The sequence below is a fragment of the Notolepis coatsorum genome (genome assembly GCF_963971535.1).
Source record: "Notolepis coatsorum genome assembly, chromosome: 20".
NCBI lineage: Eukaryota > Metazoa > Chordata > Actinopteri > Aulopiformes > Paralepididae > Notolepis > Notolepis coatsorum.
Genome location: NC_140184.1, coordinates 42,214,135 through 42,228,871, shown reverse-complemented (window position 1 = coordinate 42,228,871; position 14,737 = coordinate 42,214,135). Strand labels below are relative to the sequence as shown.

At 51.6% G+C, this 14,737-nt stretch overlaps 1 protein-coding gene across 1 annotated transcript in view; it reads left to right on the top strand.

Annotated features, from left to right (window-relative positions):
- The window catches only part of LOC311247418 (SH3 and multiple ankyrin repeat domains protein 2-like), a gene marked incomplete at its 3' end in the record, with an annotated part of 730,890 nt that overhangs the window by 501,067 nt on the left and 215,086 nt on the right, over positions 1 to 14,737 (top strand). The window contains 2 exon segments of the mRNA XM_084337816.1: positions 14,552 to 14,579; positions 14,581 to 14,635. Of these exon segments, the coding sequence (XP_084193942.1) occupies positions 14,552 to 14,579; positions 14,581 to 14,635 (83 nt within the window).

Here is a 14,737-nt window from a genome sequence, read left to right as displayed (position 1 = left end):
ACTGGGCCATAGGGTCTCGCCTCGATAGGCACCTCGGCTAGGTGTTCAGGCCATCCCTTTTTTATGAGTCTGGCGACTGACAACAGTTCGGCGTCTGTGGCCGCTCTGATCTCCCCGTAGACGAGAATGTCGTCCATGAAGATCTCGACGCCCTCTAACCCATCCAGGGTCTCCATCATCTTCCTCTGGAAGATTTCAGGCGCGCTTGTGATCCCGAATGGCAGTCGCTTGAAGTTGAACCTGCCAAACGGCGTGATGAAGGTGGTGAGCTTACAGCTGTCTGGGTGCAACGGGATTTGGAAGAATCCACTGGCGGCATCGAGTGACGTGAAGACTGTGGCCCCGCTTAGCTTTGCTGTGATCTCGTCGGTAGTGGGCAGGGTGTACTGTTCTCTTTTAACAGCCTCGTTCAGCCTCTTGAAATCCACACAGATGCAGGCTTTGCCTGTGCTCTTCAGGACCGGCACCATGGGTGCACACCAATCGGTAGGCTGTGTCACCTTCTCAATGATGCCATTCCTCTCCATCCTTTGGAGCTCTTCCTTGACCTTCTGCAGCATAGGGAGAGGTACACGTCACGCTGTGTATACCGCGTATGGCTGGGCGCCATCTTTAAGCAGTATTCTTACTGGTTCAGTTTGTAATGTCCCATGCTCCCCGTATGCCTGTAAATGTTCATTTTTCCTGCTGCTGCTCACCGTTTCCTCCACTCTTCTCACTAGATTCATTTTCACTGACATTGGCCTGCTGAGTAGGTTGTTTACTGTAAGCCCCCGGATGACATAAGCTGTGAGTGGGTGTGTCTTACCCTTGTAGGTCACAGTGCTCTGGATCTGTCCTATGCAATGCAGCTCGCCACCTGGGCTGTCCAGTGGTATTTCCGCAGGCTCCAGCGGTCTGTTTGGCATGAGTGAGTGGTAGGTCTCCTCGTGAATGATGCTCACATTTGCCCCATGTGACCGGTGTGGAGCCCATCAACACCTTGACGGCCCACCTCTTTGGCGACCCACCTGCTTTACTCACTTCCCCCATGTAGTACCCATCTTCTGACCCGGAGTCCTGCTGTTGTTGCTGCACTTCTTCTTGTTCTCTGACCTCACGTACTGCTTTCCTATTTCTACACACTTTGCTCCAGTGCCCTACTTTGTCGCAGGTATTACATGTGGACTTTTTAGCTGGACAGTTCTCATCTCTACTGTGCCACGCTCTCCCACACTGTCTACATTGTCCTCTGTCGCCCCCTTGTGGCTTACCCTGGCGGCCATTGCCTTTGTAGCGCTTGTTGTGAGTGACCTCGTGTATCGCCCCGCCTCCGGCTGTCTCTCCTTGCATGCTGATCTGCGCCGCAACCTCTTCAGACTGCCTGACCGTCTCTATGGTCAGCGCGAGTGTCAGGTCCCTCGTCATCTGCAACTTACGGGAGACTTCTTTGTCGAGGACTCCAACGACGATTCTGTCACGGATGTTCTCATCCTTGCTCGCGCCGAAATCACAATGCACAGCCAGTTCATACAAAGCCCTAATAAAAGTCTCTGCTTTTTCTCCTGCTCTCTGTACCCGTTGATGGAAACATGCCCGTTTGTGTATGACGTTCCGTCGCGGTACAAAGTAGTCATCGAACTTCACTAGCACTCTTGTAAAGTCATTTTGATGTGCTACTACTTCAAATTCAAACGAACGGAATATATTCTCCGACTCGCTTCCCATAGCATATATCAGACTGCTAACCTGCACGGCACCCTCTTCCTTATCCAACTTGGTAGCCGTTCTGAATCCCAAAAAACGCTGCTTCCATTCGGGCCATTCTCCTGGTTTGTCGAAAGGAAAACTCGCCGGCGGTTGAAATTTTGCCATTTCTGATTAATCGTCTGGAGGCTATGACTCGGTGCGAGCTCAGCTCATTTATTGACAACTTCAGTATGCAGTAACAGACTGACTCATTCACGTTCAGTGTAACAATATAACTCCAGATCAATGCGCATGCCTTAGAACTACCCCTGTATATCTTATATACTTCCGTATATGACAGCCTCTATGTTAGCTTGTAAGCTAGTTTCAAGTTTCAAGTTTCTTTAATAGTTGTCATACAGAAGTACAGAATACTTTCATACAAAATGCTTCTTACTGTTACGCTCCAGAGACTGTGCTAGACAAGATAGTATCAAATAACATAGTATAGCATGTAATTTAGAAGTAGAAAATGAGGTCACAATCAATCAATCAATCAGATTTATTTATAAAGCACATTTCACATGACGCGTGTCAACCAAAGTGCTGTACAGAGGGTAAAAACACAAGATACATATAGACAACAATCACACTCCGTTTTATGGGAGGGCACACAGGCAAACACATAGAAAAACAGGGCATGAGTCAGTGAACGGGAAAGGCTAGTAGGTAGAAGTGGGTTTTGAGCCTCGATTTGAAGGCATCTATCGAGGGGGCGAGCCTAATGGAGGTGGGGATGCTGTTCCACAGTTCAGGGGCTGCGATAGCAAAGGCACGGCCCCCCCTGAGCTTGAGGTTAGACCTCCGGACTGTCAGGAGCCTCTGATCGGCTGACCTGAGGGACCTGGTGTTGGAATAGGGGGATAGGAGGTCTGAGATGTAGGAGGGTGTGTGACCATTAAGGGCTTTAAAAACAAATAGGAGAACCTTAAAATCTATCCTGTAGCGTACTGGGAGCCAATGAAGGGAGGCAAGGACAGGGGTGATGTGGTCTCTCTTGCGGGTTCCGGTCAACAGTCTGGCAGCAGCGTTTTGTACCAGTTGTAAGCGGGACAGGGAAGACTGGTTAATGCCTATATAGAGGGAGTTGCAGTAGTCTAATCTAGATGAAATGAAGGCGTGGATGACTCTCTGAAGGTCTGCAGGGGAGAGAAGGGCTTTGAGTTTGACAATGGTCACAGTGTTCAGTATAGACATATGTACAATGTTCGATGCAGAATAGACGTAACTGAGTTACCATATAATATACAATACTATTGTAACTGAGGGGTACAATTCCCTGACTGTATTAATCAAGTATTGGTATCATTAAACCACTACCGTCTTATTGTACATTACTGGCCATACTGTACACAAGTATATCAGATGAGAACACTTCCACAATGAAACGGTTTCCACACACATACTCGTTTAGAATATTTATTACATCAAAAGAATATTAGATTACATTACTTAGGTCAATTCGGATGCGCTTATAAGGCAAAGAATGTGCGTAGGCAAGTCAATACTGAATATTAGGAATTATCTAGGGAATAATGGTAGGGGAGTTACTACCGGTTGTAAGCCAGCAGGGGGAGGCAATGCTCTATACAAAGTCAATGGTTCCACAGGCGACAATTACTCCCTGTGTCAGCGGGGAAAGGCAGCCTCTGTACTCTCAGTGTGCGCGCCGCTCAGGTGAAGCCGTGGAGCCTCAAGACGGGCACGAGTGATGTCCTCACGGGCATGTGTAGATCCCACAGCAGTGGGTGTAGACGGTTCTCTGCTCCAGCAGCTTGGTGAAGAATGAAGAATAATAATAGTAATCCTGCCGGAAAGGCTCTGCTGGCGGGGTGTAAATCCTCCGGTGCGCGGTGGTCCACGGTTGAACTTGACGTTACTATCCTATTAGCACGCGGCAATAAGTGCTCTATGTAGACGCACAATTACTCACTTCACGTGGTCTTTGACTCGTAATGAAGGCTTTTACTAGTAAGGAGCGAACGATACGTTGAACAAACGTAGTAGGATAAACACGACTCTATTTGGGGCAATACGAGCCCTACTCTGCCCACGTTGCGTAGTGGGTGAGGCTTTACTTGGTAACTGAACTGAACAAGACTGAACTCCAACTCGAACTGAAAGGGAACTGAAAAGGGAAGTTCTGTATTCGCCGCGCCATATTTATATGTACGGTGGACAAGTAGTGCCGCTCTGCTTTCGGTAGCCGTATTCCTGCGCGGAGCTGAGGCTAGTAAGGGCATGTCTCGTCGGTACCTTTGAAGTCGGCTCTAGGGGTAAGTCACTGGCGCCTGGTGGCACGCCATCCAATAGGAGAATGAAATATTATGGGCTGTAGGCTAAAGGGATATTCCGTGCATATGTACAAAGAATATACAAGGGATATCAAACGACATACAAATACTATTCAATATATATCCATAAATAAATATATATATTCGGTTTAATCTGACCCTTTGTAACAGCCGCCCCCTAATTAGTCCCACCTAATTAGCTAAACAGAGACAGATTAACCGCACTGTCCACTACTCAATGTCCGTTGTGAGGGGTCGGTCAGTTCACAAAGTCATGGGTCATGGTCGTCATTAAGCGAGTCGGGGAGCCTTGGCGACTCTATCAGCCTCGCCACGGGTCGGTTGTAGGTCCGCCCTTGGCCGAGCACTTCTGCCACTCTGACCCTTCCGTCGGCACCAGTGGTCACTTTGCTTACGCGGCCGGCCGGCCACGCAGCTCGGGGTAGTGACTGGTCTACGGTCATGGCGACTGGACGGGATGAAGGGGGGCTTAGGAGGAAGCGGGCCTGAGACTTCTTTGATCTGTGCTTGGCTGTGCTTTCTCCTCCTCCGTCTGTTTCTCTTGTTTGCTCGGTACCCCATCTGAGGAGGGGCCGGTCCCGGCCGCCCCGTCAAGGAGTCGCTTGGGGTGCTGGGTTCGAGGTCAGCTACGTCTGGAGCGCAGCTGAGGGGGGTGGAATTACGAACTCCCTCTGGTACCCATGGTTCTCTCACGGGCCTCTCGCTTAATGTCAATAGCCTCTGCTGTACGGGGGAGAGGCCGGTGTCGCTCGCCTCTGTGTGTAGGCAGCGTGTAGACGTGGGTTGACTGTCAAGTCCGTAGAGGGGGCCCTGGAGCGTCCATCCCAGTCGGGTCTGAACCGCGACTGGGCATCCTTTGGGTCCGACGTGGGCCGCCTCAATTGGGAGAATGAGGTCCGCGTGGTCGGAGCCGATGAGCAGGGTCGGTGTGGCACCGTCGATAAGCGGTATAGGTAGTTGACGTAGGTGCACATACTTAGCCATCAGCTGTGGGATGGGGTAGGTGTACTGAGACAGGCCTATGTCGTGGCTGGTGAAGACGTTAGTTATACTATACTGCTTCTCGGGCTGGTCCACCGCTGCTATCTTGAAGGAGACCTTTTCACCCGTTATGGTCTTCTGGTCCCTTCTGATGGTGCGTATGGTCATTGTATCTTTGACACCTCGCAGGCCCAACTGGGCTGCTGCGGAAGTGAGGAGGAGAGTCTTTTCAGACCCATCGTCCAGGACGGCGTAAGTGTCCAGGACCTTGTCCTCGTAGCTCAGGAGCACTCTGACCACTTTGAGGAGCACACAGGGGGTCCCGCTATGCTGGTCAATGTGGAGCACTCCTGTTGGTTGGTTGCCTTGGACCTTCTGGTGGGCTCCGCACCGTGTTGCGCGGTAAGCGGCGCCCGCCTGGGCCGCCCCTGCGTGGTAAGCGGCGCCCGCCTGGGCCGCCTCACGCCACTGGTTAACTTGGACGGGGTTCAGTGTCTTATATTTGGCGCACTGTGCCAGCCAGTGTCCGCCGTCGCAGTAGGTACAGTAGGGAGCGGTCTGGTGGCTCTTCGGTACTGGTGCCACCGCCTCGGCATGGTACATCACCGCGACGGGCCCACTCTGTTGTCCTGGCTGACGCCTGTTGATGTCATGCAGGGCCTCCAAGTGGGTGCCACCGCACCTGCTGCACTTCTTTTTCAGGCGGCACTCAGCTGCTAGGTGGCTGCGCGCGCAGCGGAAGCAGCGGCGGTGGTCCTTGACCCACTGACTCACATCATCCGTGGTCAGCTTCTTGAAATCTTCGCACTGATACAGCCGATGTTCTCCCTCACAGTACTGGCACTCAATCTTCCACTGGTCCTCTTTCGTCGAGGGGGTGTTGTGGTTCTTGTGTGGTACTGATTCGGCTTGGTGCATAACGGTCACCAACCGGCGGTTATCCGTTTGTCCCCGAGGTCCGAGTCTTGGGCTTGGTCCACTCCATACGAACGTGTCGAGTCGTAGGCTACTGACCTCCCTGGCGAGGAACTCAGATAGGTCTAGGAGGGATGCCTCTGGACCGTTGGGGTCGCGGTAGTCTCTCTGCCGCCTGAAGCGCTCTTGTCGGGCGGGAGGGAGCTTCTCTAATATCCTCTCTACATTAGAGTTAGCGTACAGTTCGTAGATACCCTTTTCATTTTGGGACCCCAGCATCCCTACCAGGGACTGTACCTTGATAGACAGGTCATCTAGCGCTCTGTTGTCTCTGGCTGGGGGGAGACGGTCAATGTCTCTTATCTCCTGTATCACGTAGTCCCATACGCGTCCATACCGTTGGTCGAGTGCTGCTAGAGCCGCTGTGTATGGGGTAGTAGAGTTGGCATAGGCCAGCGCTATATTGTGCGCTCTGGGCACCTTGAGGTGCTTCAATAGGGTAGCATACTTGTGGCGTTCATCAGCTACATCAACCATCATTGTCTCTAAGCACATCCGTAGCTCCGTGTACTGTGCTCGGTTCTCATGGGTGAAGTCTGGAAACGTCGGTGCGCCAAGGTACGATGCCATGGATGACTGGCACATCGGTGAGCGTTGGGGAAGAGGCCTCCTAGGCGAGTCTCCCCGTGCGTGTCGTCTTGGGCTGGTACTTGGTGGGTACCGAAGGTCGGGTACCCAGGTGCTGTCCCTCTGGGCTGGCGGTGCGTCAAACTCACCTGTGAGTTGAGTCGGGGGTTTGTAGCGCAGGGCCTCGGGGCTGACTTCTGGGCTGTACTGGACCTCCTGGTCCAGAGTACGTTGCTGCTGGTCGGGGCTGTACTGGGCCTCCTGGGCCAGAGTACATTGCTGCTGGTCGGGGCTGTACTGGGCCTCCTGGGCCAGAGTACGTTGCTGCTGGTCGGCTTGACATTCCTCCTCTTCCTCCTCCTCTCCCTCTGCTAGGACCTGGAGTCTTCTGTTCAGTCTCTCGGCGTGGTCCGATTCTTCCCGGTTGCTGGGTCTCGTATGGACCGGCCGGGAAGGGGGTTCGGAGACGTGGACAGGATCCTCTTGTTGGCGGAGTCCCGGGTCGCTTCGTCGGGTAGGGGAATGTGTCCTAGACCCATGTCTTGACGATCTCTGAGAGCTCCGTGCGGAGTGAGGGGGTGTCGCCATGGCAACCAGTTTGTCCATCAGCTCCGCCTGCAGCCGGTCGCGCTCTGCCTCGCGCTGGGCATGGGCTGCGTCGCGCGCTGCTTCGCGCTGGGCATTGGCGGCGTCGCGCTGCGCATTGGCGCTGGCCTGGGCGGCGTTGCGCTGTGCGTTGGCGGCGTCGCGCTGGGCATTGGCGCTGGCATGGGCGGCATGGAGCTGTGCATTTGCGACGTCGCGCTGTGCATTGGCGGCGGCGTGCTGTGCATCGGCGCGGCTTCTCTCAATGTTCTCTTCTGTCTGGAGGCGTCTGGTCTCCAGTCTTATGCGGTCGTCTTCACTCCTTTGTTGCGCCTGGAAGCGCTCTCGCTCGCCTGCAAACTGTTCGCGCTCGCGCGTCTGTTGCGCTTGAAGTCGATCGCGTTCGGTGGAGGCTGCCAGGGTGGCGATGAGTGCTTGCGCCAGCATCTTGTCCGCCGCGCTGGGGGAAGACGCCGTTCGGGGCGATCGGCTCCCGGCAGTACTTGTTGGAGACCCGTTCTCCTGTTGCGTACCGAGGAGATCCATCTCCTGGGTGCGCGTCTCTTCTTGTGGTGGGTCGGGTTCCATCCCGGGAGGGCTTTCTTTATCCTGGAGCTCTCCGGGGACTACCTTGTCGACGTTGTCGGGGGATAAAGTCGTGTCAGTTCCCTCCTGGTCCCCACCGTGAGCTTGGTCAGTTACATTAGAACCCACTAGGGCCTCTGTGGTCGGGGTATCCTGGTTGATGGAGTCGGACATAATTTTACTATCCGCTTTAGTTATTTTATCCGTATCTAATTTCCCTTTAAAGCTAGGTATTGGACTGACAGCGTATGCCTCTAGATAGGGAGGTGGCTGCCGTCTGCGCTGCGGGCGATCTAGCTTAGGAGAACCGTTTGTGGAGTGTTCGTCATCGGCCATGTCAATATTAATATTATATTAATATTACGCTAATTATTATCCGGGGCTCGAAGGACCAATTGTAACTGAGGGGTACAATTCCCTGACTGTATTAATCAAGTATTGGTATCATTAAACCACTACCGTCTTATTGTACATTACTGGCCATACTGTACACAAGTATATCAGATGAGAACACTTCCACAATGAAACGGTTTCCACACACATACTCGTTTAGAATATTTATTACATCAAAAGAATATTAGATTACATTACTTAGATCAATTCGGATGCGCTTATAAGGCAAAGAATGTGCGTAGGCAAGTCAATACTGAATATTAGGAATTATCTAGGGAATAATGGTAGGGGAGTTACTACCGGTTGTAAGCCAGCAGGGGGAGGCAATGCTCTATACAAAGTCAATGGTTCCACAGGCGACAATTACTCCCTGTGTCAGCGGGGAAAGGCAGCCTCTGTACTCTCAGTGTGCGCGCCGCGCAGGTGAAGCCGTGGAGCCTCAAGACGGGCTCGAGTGATGTCCTCACGGGCATGTGTAGATCCCACAGCAGTGGGTGTAGACGGTTCTCTGCTCCAGCAGCTTGGTGAAGAATGAAGAATAATAATAGTAATCCTGCCGGAAAGGCTCTGCTGGCGGGGTGTAAATCCTCCGGTGCGCGGTGGTCCACGGTTGAACTTGACATTACTATCCTATTAGCACGCGGCAATAAGTGCTCTATGTAGACGCACAATTACTCACTTCACGTGGTCTTTGACTCGTAATGAAGGCTTTTACTAGTAAGGAGCGAACGATACGTTGAACAAACGTAGTAGGATAAACACGACTCTATTTGGGGCAATACGAGCCCTACTCTGCCCACGTTGCGTAGTGGGTGAGGCTTTACTTGGTAACTGAACTGAACAAGACTGAACTCCAACTCGAACTGAAAGGGAACTGAAAAGGGAAGTTCTGTATTCGCCGCGCCATATTTATATGTACGGTGGACAAGTAGTGCCGCTCTGCTTTCGGTAGCCGTATTCCTGCGCGGAGCTGAGGCTAGTAAGGGCATGTCTCGTCGGTACCTTTGAAGTCGGCTCTAGGGGTAAGTCACTGGCGCCTGGTGGCACGCCATCCAATAGGAGAATGAAATATTATGGGCTGTAGGCTAAAGGGATATTCCGTGCATATGTACAAAGAATATACAAGGGATATCAAACGACATACAAATACTATTCAATATATATCCATAAATAAATATATATATTCGGTTTAATCTGACCCTTTGTAACAACTATGCAGTGTACTAATGTACAGTACTATATAGTGCAAAGCAGAAATGGGATGAGGTACAATTTAGGTACAATTTACAGTAAGGTGTACGAGTTGTAGTGCAATCCTTCATCAATAAATATAAAGTGTGGGGAGTGGGTGCTACAGTGTGTTTGTTTAAAGTGGGTGTGTGCTATAAAGTGTGTGGAGTGGGTGCTACAGTGTGTTTGTTTAAAGTGAGTGTGTGCGTGTGGATGTGTGTGCTATGTGCATTTGATGGTTGTTGTTGTGTAGTGTTCATTGTTCGTTTAGCAGCCTGATGGCCTGGGGATAGAAGCTTCTTCTGAGTCTTTCTGTGCTCGCCTTGAGACTCCGGTATCGCTTGCCTGACCGCAGCAGTTCAAAGAGGCAGTTGTTCGGGTGACTGGAGTCTTTAATGATTCTCTTAGCCTTGCCCCTGCAACGCTTGTTGTAAATGTTCTGGAGGGTGGGGAGCCCCCCTCCAATTGTGCGTTCGGCTGAACGTGTCACTCTTTGTAGTCTGCTTCGGTCTTGTGCAGTGCTATTCCCAAACCAGGAGGTGATGTTGCCAGTCAGGATGCTCTCTATTGTACATGAGTAGAAGTTCTTAAGGATCTTCTGACTGACTTGGAACTTCCTTAGGCGCCTGAGGAAGTAGAGGCGTTGTCGTGCCTTCTTCACAACACTGTCAATGTGTGTGGTCCATGTCAAGTCCTCGGATATGTAGGCTCCGAGGTACTTAAAGCTGTTGACTCTCTCAACCGGTGCCCCGTCGATGCTGAGGGGGCTGTAGTCCTTGACCCCCGACCTCCTGAAGTCCACAATCATCTCCTTTGTTTTGCTGACGTTCAGGGAGAGGCTGTTTTCCTGGCACCATCCCGCCAGGACCTTGACCTCTTCCAGGTAGGCCCTCTCGTCGTTGGCAGAGATCAGGCCCACCACCACTGTGCTGTCAGCAGTTAGTTTGTATGTTAGCCTGTAGCTTCTCTGCATTGACATTCAGCGTCCCGCTAGCTTGTTCTACCTGTTGCATCATTGCCTCGTGTTGAGTCTTTTCCATATTTACTTCATCTGGGGTTGCTTTCCTTTCTTTTGTCCTCGAATCTTCACTTTTTATTTCGTTTTGAATTGTTTTACTTCCTTTTTTTTATATTCATTGACCGGGAGCTCTTTCATGTGGCTGCCCACCAGAACGTCGCAAACCGGAAGTCGCAAAATGTATTTCAATAGGCAAAATGTTTATGGATGTTCAAATAATTTTATGTGAAATACATTTTGGAATATTCAAAGTATTATGAAGAAGATGAGAACACTTCTTACCGGAATAAAGCCTGGGCCATCTGCTGGCGTGAATTGATTGGATTATTGAAAAGTGTCACTGAATTACACGTGGACAACGTCCAGACAGGTGGGTAGCCTCTCTCTGCCATGCTGCAGATGATGAGACACACACTGGACAGCCTCTCTCTGCAGATGATAAGACACACTGGACAGCCTCTCTCTGCCACGCTGCAGATGATGAGACACACACTGGACAGCCTCTCTCTGCAGATGATAAGACACACTGGACAGCCTCTCTCTGCCACGCTGCAGATGATAAGACACACACTGGACAGCCTCTCTCTGCAGATGATAAGACACACTGGACAGCCTCTCTCTGCCACGCTGCAGATGATAAGACACACTGGACAGCCTCTCTCTGCCACGCTGCAGATGATGAGACACACACTGGACAGCCTCTCTCTGCAGATGATAAGACACACTGGACAGCCTCTCTCTGCCACGCTGCAGATGATAAGACACACACTGGACAGCCTCTCTCTGCAGATGATAAGACACACTGGACAGCCTCTCTCTGCCTCGCTGCAGATGATAAGACACACTGGACAGCCTCTCTCTGCCTCGCTGCAGATGATAAGACACACTGGACAGCCTCTCTCTGCCTCGCTGCAGATGATAAGACACACACTGGACAGCCTCTCTCTGCCTCGCTGCAGATGATAAGACACACTGGACAGCCTCTCTCTGCCTCGCTGCAGATGATAAGACACACTGGACAGCCTCTCTCTGCCTCGCTGCAGATGATAAGACACACTGGACAGCCTCTCTCTGCCTCGCTGCAGATGATAAGACACACTGGACAGCCTCTCTCTGCCTCGCTGCAGATGATAAGACACACTGGACAGCCTCTCTCTGCCTCGCTGCAGATGATAAGACACACTGGACAGCCTCTCTCTGCCTCGCTGCAGATGATAAGACACACTGGACAGCCTCTCTCTGCCTCGCTGCAGATGATAAGACACACCGGACAGCCTCTCTCTGCCTCGCTGCAGATGATAAGACACACACTGGACAGCCTCTCTCTGCCTCACTGCAGATGATAAGATATACACACAGAGGTGCGTTGCTCATGGGACGGGGTTGCACGATGTGCAACCAAGCTTTTGTGAGCAGAAGCGTGTGCACACACATGCACGGATGTGCGCACGCATGCGCGTGCACTCAAGAACGCGCTGCACTCGACTTGTCGCGTGTACCTGGCTACCTCGCATAAGTGTAACGGGGAAGTCTGTGGGTATGTCCACAGTCACTGAAACAGGTGTGTTGACGGGTGACTGTGGCAGTGCGGGCTGGTAAATTAAACTCACTTCCCCATAACAGGGTTAACAGACGCATAGGGACGGTAGTTAGGAGTGAATTCACTTCTTAGTGCAGCGGCCTGTGTCGTCGCCCGCGGACGCGGGAGCCCCCTGTTCGACTCCCCCTCGGCATCAAACACAACGCAGACCCAGTATGATCCGTCACAGTGGTGCCGTGACCCGGATGTCCTGAGGGGAGTGAGTTTAGGGAGGTGAGTGTAACGGGGAAGCCTGTGGGTATGTCCACAGTCACGGAAACAGGTGTGTTGACGAGTGACTGTGGCAGTGCGGGCTGGTAAATTAAACTCACTTCCCCATAACAGGGTTAACAGACGCATAGGGACGGTAGTTAGGAGTGAATTCACTTCTTAGTGCAGCGGCCTGTGTCGTCGCCCGCGGACGCGGGAGCCCCCTGTTCGACTCCCCCTCGGGACATTCTCATTTAACATCAAACACAACGCAGACCCAGTATGATCCGTCACAGTGGTGCCGTGACCCGGATGTCCTGAGGGGAGTGAGTTTAGGGAGGTGAGTGTAACGGGGAAGCCCGTGGGTATGTCCACAGTCACGGAAACAGGTGTGTTGACGAGTGACTGTGGCAGTGCGGGCTGGTAAATTAAACTCACTTCCCCATAACAGGGTTAACAGACGCATAGGGACGGTAGTTAGGAGTGAATTCACTTCTTAGTGCAGCGGCCTGTGTCGTCGCCCGCGGACGCGGGAGCCCCCTGTTCGACTCCCCCTCGGGACATTCTCATTTAACATCAAACACAACGCAGACCCAGTATGATCCGTCACAGTGGTGCCCAGTGACCCGGATGTCCTGAGGGGAGTGAGTTTAGGGAGGTGAGTGTAACGGGGAAGCCTGTGGGTATGTCCACAGTCACGGAAACAGGTGTGTTGACGAGTGACTGTGGCAGTGCGGGCTGGTAAATTAAACTCACTTCCCCATAACAGGGTTAACAGACGCATAGGGACGGTAGTTAGGAGTGAATTCACTTCTTAATGCAGCGGCCTGTGTCGTCGCCCGCGGACGCGGGAGCCCCCTGTTCGACTCCCCCTCGGGACATTCTCATTTAACATCAAACACAACGCAGACCCAGTATGATCCGTCACATAAGCATAACAATTCATGGCAATCACATTCACAGGTTTGGTGTGAACGGTGCTCTGCCTGAGTCAGACCATCGTTCAGACAAAACCTGATAAGGAATGCGCTGCACTTGACTGATGCGCTGCACTCGCTAAGTACCCACATGGCTACTTTGCATAACAATAGCTAAGGTCGTCAAGTGTGTTCAAATACGTTCTCATACATTCACACAAAAATTGTGAATGAAATGTGTTACATTCCATTCGTAGAGTCATTTAGGCATTGTCTTTAGTCAATATGTCAATACGTATGCGAGGGAACATTTATGCGCATTAAAATATAGTGCAACCAGTCAGCCAATCAGGAGCGCACCTCTGGATACACACTGGACAGCCTCTCTCTGCCACGCTGCAGATGATAAGACGCACACTGGACAGCCTCTCGCTGCAGATGATAAGACACACACTGGACAGCCTCTCGCTGCAGATGATAAGACACACACTGGACAGCCTCTCTCTGCAGACGAAAGACACACAATCAATCAACCCATCAATCTGCCAACACGGTCTCATCAGAAAATATAAAGTACCACAGGAAAAAAGGTGCATAATGTATGTTATGTTATAGCCATAAGTAATATTTACTTATTGTATAAGTAATATATTTACTTTATGTACACATTGTACATGTTGTCAATATATTACAACATAACAAACAATAGTCAATAAGTAATTTATTTACATAGTTTAATTAACTGCCACAACTGGGCATCCTTCACCCCCACCCCCTTTCTTTCTCATTTAATTCTTCTCTCCAGTCGGTCGCTTAATGTCACATCGCAGAGCCTCTACTCAATTTCTACCACGGAGAGACTCGCGCTTGGCTTTAGGCTAATCATCATCATCATCATCATCATCATCATCATCATCATCATCATCATCATCATCATCATCATCATCATCTCTCCCATCATCAACACTATTTCCTCAGTTCAGTTGGTAATGCTTCTCTTCGACGTCACCGCTCCCACGTCTCTCTCTCTCTCTCTCTCTCTCTCTCTCTCTCTCTCTCTCTCTCTCTCTCTCTCGTCTAGGCTCAGCAGCGACTCTCGCTGAGGTGTCAACGCTGACAGAGAGAGAGAGAGAGAGAGAGAGAGTGAGAGAGAGCGCGCGCGCGCTGAGGGAGGGAGTGAGAAAGAGAGAGAGAGAGCGCGCTGAGTGAGGGAGGGAGTGAGAGAGGGGGGGGGGGGGGGGGGGGGGGCGTTTTTTCTGGAGATGTTGTCACTGGGCCGCCGGTGCTGCTGTCATACCGTTAGACACAGCTAGAAGCCGGCAAGGATCCCCGCTCTTCTAGAGAGGGGGCGGGGTGGCCCCTGGCCGGACCAGCCGGACTAGCCTTTCAAGATGAACCTTCACTCTGTGGCCATGCTGCGCATGATGGGCTGTGCTAACGGGCGCTCTGCGCGGCATTTACTCCACAGTGACTGCGTGGTGGACGAGAAGACGGTGGGTGCTGCAGAAAAAGGAGAATGAGGGCTTCGGGTTCGTTCTGCGAGGCGCCAAAGGTAAGACAATAACTTTCATCTTCAGTGTGTCTGCCTCTGGTGTCAACCCACCCACCCCTCATCCATCCATTAGCTGGACACAAGCTGAGCTATATTATTAGC